This window comes from Typopeltis vanoorti, chromosome 1 (genome assembly GCF_054136105.1).
Source record: "Typopeltis vanoorti isolate ZY-2024b chromosome 1, IOZ_Tvanoo_1.0, whole genome shotgun sequence".
NCBI classification, from domain to species: Eukaryota; Metazoa; Arthropoda; class Arachnida; order Uropygi; family Thelyphonidae; genus Typopeltis; species Typopeltis vanoorti.
The window spans coordinates 82,130,752-82,141,606 of record NC_143549.1 but is presented as its reverse complement, the minus strand read 5'-3'; the positions used below and the strand labels follow the sequence as shown (position 1 = coordinate 82,141,606).

The window sequence follows — 10,855 nt, the reverse complement described above, 5'->3', positions numbered from 1 at the left end:
TTTTCTTGTGTAACAATAATTTGGTTTAGGTACGTGAGAAATTGCATTCTAGCAATTTTGTAAATTTAACTTTTTTTTACAGATAACATCATGGCTGAACCCAAGAAGAAATGCAAACATTATAATATCTAATATTTGAAATATGGCTTTTATTCAGTCGCCTACAAACAAAACATTAGCAATGTTTTGCCAAAACGTTTTTTAAATGAATCTATGAAGCCTTCAGGACTAGAAGAACATTTCACTAAAGTTCATGCTGATAAAAAAAAAAGATAAGCATTTATCGTATTTTCAAGCATTTAAAGAAACATTTTCGAAACAACCAACACTGGCAGGTATGTTTTCAGCAGCATCCAAACTAGATGATGATGATGGGTTGCGCGCCTCTTACAACATTCCCTTACTGATTGCTAAATCTGGAAAACCGCATAATGTTGGTGAAGAACTAATCCTACCAGCTGTTAGCGAGGTCATACGCACTGCACTGCACAAGACAGCCTCTGATGTTATCAAGAAAATTCATTTGAGCAATAATGCAGTGCAAAGAAGAATTAATGAAATGGCCCAGGATGTTGACGACTCGTTATGTGAGTATTTAAAAACAACCCAGCTCTCTATACAACTTAATGAATCTACTTTACCAGGAAATGAAGCCATACTTTTAGCTTCTTTTATGTACGATACATAAAAGAAGAAAAATTTGCTAGAATTATTATTTGCTAACTGACACTAAAGGAGAATCGATATTTCATGCATTGGAAGAGTTGTTTTAAAGAAAAAGAAATCCCTCTGAATAATATTTTGCCAGTTGCTACCGATGGTGCTCAAGTGATGATATGGCGCTATTGCGGTTTTATTGCATATTACAAAGAGGCGGTGCCAAATGTGTTCACTGTACAGTGTGTGAATCATCGTCAGCATTTAGTTGCTAAATATCTAAGTGATCGCCTACACAGGTCATTATGCAATTACAGCAGTCAACAAAATCAAAAGTCATTCATTGAATGACATTGTTTGGACAACTTTGTATTGAAAATGATGAAAAATTCAGTCGCTTGCTGCTCAACACAGAAGTTCGTTGGCTATCAAAGGGTGCCTGCTTGAATCGATTTTATTAACTCTTTGATTCAGTGCTTCAGTTTTTAGAAAACAAAGCTGATTCTTTACGAATCAACTTGATTCATTTCGAAAGTGACATAGCTTATTTGACTGATTTATTTAACAAATTTAAAACAATTCTACAGCTTCAAGGAGATGAGCTGAATTTAATGACAAGCTATTATTTCTTTCGTTTGTGTCAAATCTTGTTCTGCACAAACGAAACTGGAAGAGAAGAATTCAGCCAGTTTCCAAATCTATCAACAGTGGAAAAATATGAAGACGTGCTCAGCTATTTTCAGCACTTGGAGGCTCTCCATTGTGATTCTTCTTCTTCTTCATGTAGCTTCCTCAGTGAGAGGGTACAGCACCATGTTGTCCTTCCACTTCTCTCTGTTGGTGGCTTTCCTTTTTGTTTCTGCATAGCCATGTGATCCTGTCCATGATCTTATATCTTCAAGCCATGTCCTTCGTTGTTTGCCTCTTGATCCTTTTCCCATAATTTTTCCTTCTAAAATTGTTAGTATCCTTTGACCTTCTGAACTTCTCAGTGCATGTCCCGCCAATCTCATCTTTCTCTGGATCATTTCCTGTAATAAAGATCTCTGTGTTCTCATTCTCTGTAGGACATCTGCATTTGTCACATGTTCTGTTCATGAGATTTTCAGAGCTCTCCTATAGCACCATATTTCAAAGGCCATTATCTGTTGTCTTACCCTCTTCTTGAATATCCAGGTCTCACTTCCATATCTGAAAACTGGCCACACTAATGTTCTTATTCTTTTCTTTGTCTCGATACCCACAGAACTTCTGAGCAGATCTTTATTTTTCCGGAATGCATCTTTAGCTATGGCTGTTCTTATTTTTATTTCTTTATCTTGCTTTCCATCTGCAGTAAAGTAGGTGCCTAAATAGTTGTATTCTGTTGTATGTTCATTTTTTATATTGTTTATGAATATTTCTGGCTCGGATGTTTTCTTTTGGGATTTTCATAAATTTGGTATTTTTTGCATTTATATCTAATCCAAATTCTTTACCTTCTTCAATTAATAGCTGCAGTATTTTGATTAATTTCTTTTCTGTTTTCTGCTATTAGAATGATATCATCAGCATATCTAAGATTGTTGTATTTTATACCATTGATACTAATTCCTATTTTTTTTTTCAACCAACGATTTAAAAATATTCTTGAAATGAAAATACCCGATGAGGTTTTGGACCCGTTTTCAAGTATAAACACAGAAGAATCTTTACAATTACAAGAAGAAGAACTAATAGAAGTAACAACAAATAAGGAATCGAAATTAAAATTCGAAAACGTGTACCAACAGTTCTGGATGCAAAAGCAGATCTTCATACTTTATCCTGGATTGCAAGCTGTAAACGTTTTTTACCACAGTTTCATTATCATTTTCGGTAAAACGTGGGTTCAGTGCGGTCATACACACATCTTTCTAATTACATCGATAATAATACACCAGCACATTTTGCAACAACAATGATCACGCAGTTCATAGTATGATATGCTATGCTATGGAAGATTCACTCCCATTTTGACCTTGATATTTAATATTGTAAAAATCTCACATAAATGTTTTGTTTATTATGTTCGTTTTTTTATTATTATATTATTATTATTATTATTATTATTTTATTTTATTTTATTTATTTATTTATTTTACAGATTTCTATATGTTTGGCGAAAATTTTATTTAACGAGGAATATATTTTGTTATGTAATAAAGTAATCTAAAAATATGTATACACATACTGTATTTTGTTTTCATTTGTTCGCATTTAGTATTGCAATTATGTGCTTAGTATTATCGGAGCCGCCATGTGGATAAGCGGTAGTGATATTAAAAGAGTCTTAAATGTAATCAGTAGTGAACTTGCTTACCGTATGTTGTAATCCTTAGGGAATAACACAGCAATGCTGTATGCATATCATTTGTTGGTTTGTGTTACAGTAGTGCTTGTGTCACTATTGCTACGTGCGAGCATTGTAGCAACGGTAGTCATTTTTGTCACTTGAGTTTCGCTTTGAATCTTGGGTAATGGACATGCGTATTAGTTGTTATTTTTTAGAACAGCTGTCGTTTGAAAACAGGTACGCTAGGAAGTAAAAAGAGTAGTCAAGCAAAGGAGAAAAGCCGAAACAGGTTGATTACACTATCGAGTTAAGTTCACTAATCTCAGGAAAGTCTTCATACCCATCTCTAATTACGAAGGGGGGGGGTATGGAAAATTCTCATAAACACCTAGAACAAAAATGATATTAACGCGACTGATATAATCACAAGACAAAACATACTAGTACAGAGTTATGAAGGTAACTTATGTTCCTGAATCCTTATATCCTCGTATGTTCTTTTTTTTTCTGGTTATATCAGTTGCTTTAATATCATTTTGTGCTGGTGTTTATGAGAATTTTCTAGCACCCCCCCCCCGTACTCTCTAAGGGTATGGAATTCCGAAGTTGATAATCGAAATACGGTCTCTGTATAAGAAAATGTTTTGTGCTTAATGGAAGGCAAGCGATATATGTGTCAATGAGGAAAGTATAGAATCTGCAGTAAAAAGTTCCTGAATTGGAAATGAATTTGGAACTGTTCAATTAATATTATTTGAGGATTATTCTTCATGCCTACTTCAAAAAATGCAAAGAGAGATGCAAGGAAACCTGAAGACATTATATAAGTATATTGGTAAAGTAAAATGTTTACTTTTACTTATTCTGTTTAAGGAATCTAAGAGATAGACTGAGTGAGTGTGAAAAAAAAAATCAAATAAAACAAGATATATTGAACACTGATAAAACAAATGCTATAAAAGAAATATCTGTATGTCAAAGTGAGACTACATACCTTTTAGCTGAATGCTATATTCATTTTTTGTAAAAATGTAAAATATTTTCGTGCCATCTCTCAGTATTGAATAAATTGTACAAGTCAGAGTATGAGAGAATATTATTGAGCTCATTTATGTTGTTCTTAATATAGGACATGTTCAGAACAACATAAACACAGGCATTTAATTATTTATTGTTTGTATTATCTGTTGTATATAATTATATGTTTGCAGTAAATATTTTTTTTTTTTATCATTCAGCTTCATTCCTTAGAACACAAAATGTTGATCCTGAAGTCAATGAGCGATCACGGATACGAATCTGAAACATTTTGAAACGATCAACAAAAAATTCATTAATTGTATAGTGAGTTGTATATATGTTTACGGTAAATATTTTTAATTAATTTTTTTAATCATTGAGAATCTTCTTTCTAATACAATGTGATGATCATTAAAGTCAATGCACCATCACGGATACGAACCTGAAACATTCTAACCAACAAAATATAAAAATAAAAGTATATATATAGTTATCTTGCTCCACAGCTTTCACTTCGAAGCCCATCAAAATATAACAATATTAGATGAGCGTATATAATTCAGTATTTGTTTAGTTCTCGTGAAAAGTATTTAGAAAAATATCATCGAAAAGATATAAGGAAGCATCAGATAGGTGTTCAAAACTAAAACCTTGCTAAATAAGAAAAAGAAATGAGCCAATAACTTTGAATTGTAATCTGAAATATCATTTAAGTTTGTTCATTTTTTAATTTAAATTTAAAAAAAAAATTGTAGGTTCTGTATGTGTTGATTATTTATTTGTATATTTTAGATACTCTGTGCGTGTCTAAACTTCTCTAAAACATTTTATTCACAAAAAGAGTAAACCAATATCCTTTTAGCCTTAACTGACATTTTCAAGATAAGTGGTCAGCCGTTTTCACCTTTCATTCATCACTGATAATGAGCTCTTGTCTGTCAATGAATCGACCTTATGGGGGAAGATATGTAGCCATCTTGTGATTCTAAAAGTCAACAGATACACATTTTAACATATTTTCTGAAATAGTGTGTTATACGATCGATTTTATGGGATTGCGGGGTTAAAAATCTAGTGTAGGAAGAAAATCGTACTTGTCTGTGGCAAAGATCAAGTAATTATGAAATTGGCCGACAAAGAAAGACCTAGAAAAAATTCCTCTATTCGGAGATTGAAATCGAACCTACAACGGTAGTTCTTTGATGGGGACTGCTATGGAAATTAGTAGTCCCCATAAAAAAATTCCCAAATAATTTTACTTCATGATAACATTAAATAATAAAATGTCTCTGGAAGTTGCTTTAGTCAGTGATTGTATAGTTGTTAGAAACCTCCCGGAAGCTCTTGTACTTTGTCCGGTTTCATCCAACTGATCTGTCATCAGTGGCAGCTGATGACGAAGCCCTCTCCAACTTCTGAATCAGTTAATTAATTAGCTTACAGCACCATCTTATAAAACCAACATGAAACAATTGGTTATAATGTATATTTGTCTCACTATTGCGTGTATTCTCGTGACCGGTTTGACGAACGAAAAAAATCCTAGTTTCTGAGGGGGGGGGGGGAGCACTCTACCACCATGATTGAAAACACACCTGATTAAGTTCTTCAGGTCATAGACGGGAATTCGAACCAAGGTGTTTTCAATCAAAGGGCTCGTCTGCACTAACTGAGCTACAGAGGCACGTTTTCAACTGCGGGAACAGATCAAAATTACATGGTGTTAAACCCCCATGAACAACAACAACAACAACAACAACAAAGATCTAAGTGTTGGTGCATAGTTTGAAAGAAAATCTAATTTCTGTTTCTCATTTATCATGAGATTTCCTTCGAATTGCATCCGTTAAACAGCGAAAAGCTTCGACTTATGATTCCTTAGTTGTTCTTTTTTCTTCAAAAATAAATTCGAAATTGACAATAACATGGAATCGAGTGAAAACAAGAAAAAAACGAAAGAAAAAAAAAAAAAGAAAATCCGCGATACTTTCTTTAACTCATGTTCTGATTTACGTATATTGATGACATATAGGATGTCTATGAAAATAAATTTAGAGACTAAAAGAAATCGCTAAGTTTATTTTCAGAGTCTATGAAGACATTCGGCAAAAGCATGCGTTCTTTCCCTTTGTCTGTCCTCAACATTTGGGGGAAGCATATTGGCAAATAAAGCGCGTGTAATCGATTTTACTTGATGTTGTAATAACTCACAAAATACAACTTGTGTAACAATTTCTTCAATAGTTTAGCGTCTACGACTTTTCACGATATTATCCCGTACATTATGAGAATTGATGACATCAAAGTTTCACTGTCGATTTCAAAGTTGATTATCACACTGGACGACCATTGTGATATAGTTCGCCCACCGTTTGTAGGTCTCTGCTTGGCATCTTGACAAGAATAGTCCATTCATGCTGAAGGGGAGAAAGAAATGAAGGACGTACGAATTGGTCTCCAACACGCGAAATCACGTGCTTTATAGGTAAAATTTTCCAACTGTTATACAAGCAACATAGTTAACTACAATAATCATAAAAGAGAAGTTAATTTTCCGACCTGTAATAATAAACAACTCATCCCACAATACGGACTTATTACCCTATTTTCGGAATGGATTCTCCTTTTTCTGACATGCACAGAAGTGTCGAAGGATCTCTAATTGATGGGCGAACTATAATCATGGCTTCAATATTCATGATTTTCACGAAAACGCTCATGACACACTCACTCTGGCGTTTTTTTTTTTTTTTTTTTTTTTTTTTTTTTTTTTTTTTGTTTGTTCTTCCCTCAGTCGCTATATCACTGCGAACTTACCCTGGCATAGCTATTGCCTCTGAAGGCGCCAGCAATGAACCAACACAAAACTTTATATTTTCATATGCTGCTTAATCACGGTCCAACATGAACTAGCTCTGCGTCATAGAGTTAGTTCTACTTTGGACATATCGGGACTTGGAATACGTACTACCAACACATCCACTGATTAGTTTCTTCATATGGTTATCGAAGTGTTTTATATCATACGATTCGAAGCACTGCATTTTTTTAAGCTGTTTCTGAAAATATCTTAAAAAACGCTGTTTTCTCTCTTAGTATTTAGCAGCGTCATTCTATGCAGAATACTTCTGAATACACTTGAATAGATCTATTGAAAAAAAAAATAGATATATATATATTTTTTTTTGAAATATTATATTACTTTTTTCTCACTTTATTTCTGTAAGGTTACAGGAACATGACAGTGACTTTACCTTAATGGATTTCCATCCAAATCCTTCACTCGACCGATCTTATTCCTACTACGCATGTTTTGTGTATCGTGGCATGAGATGTTCCTAACAGCGATTCACCGCCACAGAATGTAATAAAGCTCATGTAAATTTATCATGTTCACCTGAGGAGGAGGAAAGGTGTTTTCCGAACCTCTTGGAGACGACGTACTGCCGTATCAAGTCTGCTGTGAAGTTTCACAGTGGTATAACATTATTAGATGAGCATCTCTGATAAAGTGACCACTTACTCTAGAGTAGCAATGATATAAGTAAGGTTTAAAGTCTCTTATCTGTTCTGTGTGAGATTTGGATGTGACTTAATTTCGCTTGTAAACATCCGTATCGTGACTGAATTATGAATATATATATTTTACTCACAAAATCCATCCATTCATAAAAATCATATAAGTGGTTTTAGCGTTAAACATGAAAAAGAATTATCACATACTTGTTTACATTGTCTATAAACACAAAACGTAGACTGTTTACAAAATGAACGACATTCCTGTATGTATATTTTTATTGTACTTTACAAATAAAAACACTAAATTACAAAATTTAGAAATTTAGTCATTTATAGGTTTCTGATTTCAAAATTTATAAATTACAAAATTATATATATTGAATAAATTAACTTAGAGATATAAAAGATTGCACAGTCATCTATATTAATGTTTTTAATTATTAACTATTTTGTCTTTTAATTTCCTAGTACTTTAGCCAAACATTTGTTCTTAACTTTGTGATAAAAACATTACAGTATTATATATTATGGTTGTTAAATGTATTTATTTATTTTTTATTATTTTTATTTTTTGCTACTGGAACTTTGGAAATTTTAAGCATTTACAATTGTTTATGTTTGTACAATTATGGCTGTGAACAAAAAGTTTCCTCATTACAATAACTTGGATATCGTACGTGGCCACTGTAGCTATTCCTGAAACTGGGGAAGACCATTTGTCTGATGAACCAAAACCTAGTAAGTAGCTGGATGTTATGTGTAGCATTTTAAACTATTAATGGTAAAAAATTTCAGAAAAGAGTTGAATAGCATTATGCAGTTCTTAAATCATCCCATTACGTACATGAACTCTTTCTAAGAGCAGTCACGGACGGCTCAAAGAAAAATCAACTTCTAAGGATTCGATGCCCTCTCGTTCTATCCCAGCCTTTTATGAAATAAAAAGTTCAACTTACTGATATGCTATATGATCGCCATAAACGTTTGGAGAGCTCTTATCTTTTTTTTTTCCTGTCTTCAGTCCACACATTCTCTGTCTGTGTTCGTCTACATTCAACAATCCCGATATCACCTTTAACAGTCTTGTTTGCACCATTTCTACTATATCAGCATCATCTCGAAAACCCGAAGTTTAAATCAAGCATAGTAGTTCAGTGAAGCTAATTGAAAGCCTTATGAAAAAAGGCAAAATGACTTTTTTATTCTTACATATCAATGTTCGTTTCATCATGTCAATTATCCTCTCAGCTGTATATTTGCAGTCTTTGCTACAATACTTTTAACTTCAACTTACTATCTCTCAAAAATCCAACAGCCCTAGACTGATTAGTCAAGGATGATTGTAGAACGACCCCTCCAATGTGATACGACATCTCATCACGCCATATTCAATAAATTCAAATTTACTAACACTGAACAGACATCTATTTCCACTTGCCCAATATTCCAGCCTATTCAAATCGTTCTGGATCGATTTTAATAGGCTAGAATTTTAATTACTTTACATATCTTTGCATAATCGGCAAACAACTGAATGAAAGAAAATTTGTTCAGTATGGCGAAAGAAAAGTACTAAATAGCTACAACATACTTGTTCAGAGAACTTCAGTAATGTTTTATTTTTGCTCCGTACCGTACAATAAATACTGATTTCATCATTAAAAAACGAGAAAAAAGTCAATTTAAATACATATATATCACAGGAATGATAAACACACAGACGTTTCACTCTCGAACTCAAAATGATGCCTTCGAGCTTAAATTATGGAACCAGAAACATTAATAGAAAGATACATTGACTCATAAAGGCATTTAATACGTCAACAAATTGTGGTTTAGAGGCTTATGCTTATTGATATTATTACTTGGCGTTAGTCATTAGTAACCATTTCATTTGCATTTTATTTTTTTATGTGAATTCCACCCAAGAAAAGTTTCGTAGACGTATAGTACATTAATACAGTTGGAAGTAAGAATTCTTTTTCAATTTTCTTAATTTTATACGTGCTTTTTTTTACATAGACGGGAAATCCTACTCAAGAGACCAAACAGGTAATTTTTCAGGGCATTTCAGACCTTCAATTTAATTTAGAATTGTTTATTTATACCGTGCTGAACTTCATTTAGTCCGAGTTACCGCATATATGCGGTTCGTCACAAATTGCACAATGTGAAGGATTGCATCGAAGACTCTTTCATGCTCGCTGAACCACTGATGAACAATTCTTGTGTGATGGATAATAGCATTCTTGTCAATGAAAGAACAGTCCTTTGCTGGACAAATAGCCAACATTGCAGGATGGACTTGATCGGTAACACTGTTCAGATATTTCTTTGAGGACACCCGAACTTCCAGAAATATCGCGGGACCCTTTTCGTACCAACAGAACATTCTCCACACAATGACACCACCTCTAAAACCTTGAATTGTGTTTATAAGGTAAGTTGGGTTCATTGCTTTATAGAGCTCCTGCCAAACTCTCTTTCTTCCGTCGTATAAGACAAGATGTAATTTTATCGTTCGACTATATGACTTCTTTTTTTTTTTCAGTCGTGGTGTTTCTGATACCACAGTAGACGATCTTTCCTGTTCTTTGCAGAAATCAGTAGTTTGTTACCGATTGTATTCAATTCTCTGGTATATCTGGTGAGATATGGATTGGAAACAGCCTTGAAATGCTTCGGTCAATTGCTGCACTCAGAAACTTTTCTGTTTCTCCTTATTCTCAGACTACGGCGATCTAACTTCCTGACAGACTGTCTTAAAACCATAATTGGACCTCTTAGAAAAGAAATGTGGATTATTTTTTTAAATTTAAATTATCCCTGATTAAACATCCGAGATATCTCGCCTTTGGAGGAAATCATTCAACTGTGCTGTTCAAAATTGTGGTTCCAGCCTTTCATCGAACGTCGAGAGATCGTTTATTTTTCTCATTGTGATTACCACTGTTAATGATTATTGATCAGCATCATTCTTAACTAGTTGCTTAGAACACGTGGTGAAGCACCGGTATTTTGAAGTGTGACGTTTACGTATATCTACATAAAGGTTTCTAATTTAGTGGCCGGTATGTGTATATTTCAGGCTTTCCCTTCGCAGAAGTGAAGTAATGTGCTTTTCATATTCCTCGTTGTCTATCTCTCTCTCTCTCTCTCTTCCCGGCTGGTAGAAGATTTGGCACGCCATTTATAGCAAAATCATCTTTTCAGATGAGGAAATCCAATATCCTTCATCCTCTTTTACTCTCTGTTATGTACCACCTAAGGTAACTGTCTCTCGAAAACTCCGGAAATTCATTCTCTTAACAGCCAAATGCAGTCTCATCCTTCCAATCTATAATA

The 10,855-nt window shown here is 33.7% G+C and overlaps 1 protein-coding gene across 1 annotated transcript; it reads left to right on the top strand.

The window, feature by feature from the left end:
* Positions 1 to 337: 337 nt before the first annotated feature.
* Positions 338 to 688, top strand: LOC150110148 (zinc finger BED domain-containing protein 5-like). Its single transcript, XM_090416157.1, has one exon. It carries the CDS (start codon positions 338 to 340, stop codon positions 686 to 688), a length of 351 nt encoding a protein of 116 aa, XP_090272283.1.
* Positions 689 to 10,855: the final 10,167 nt, after the last annotated feature.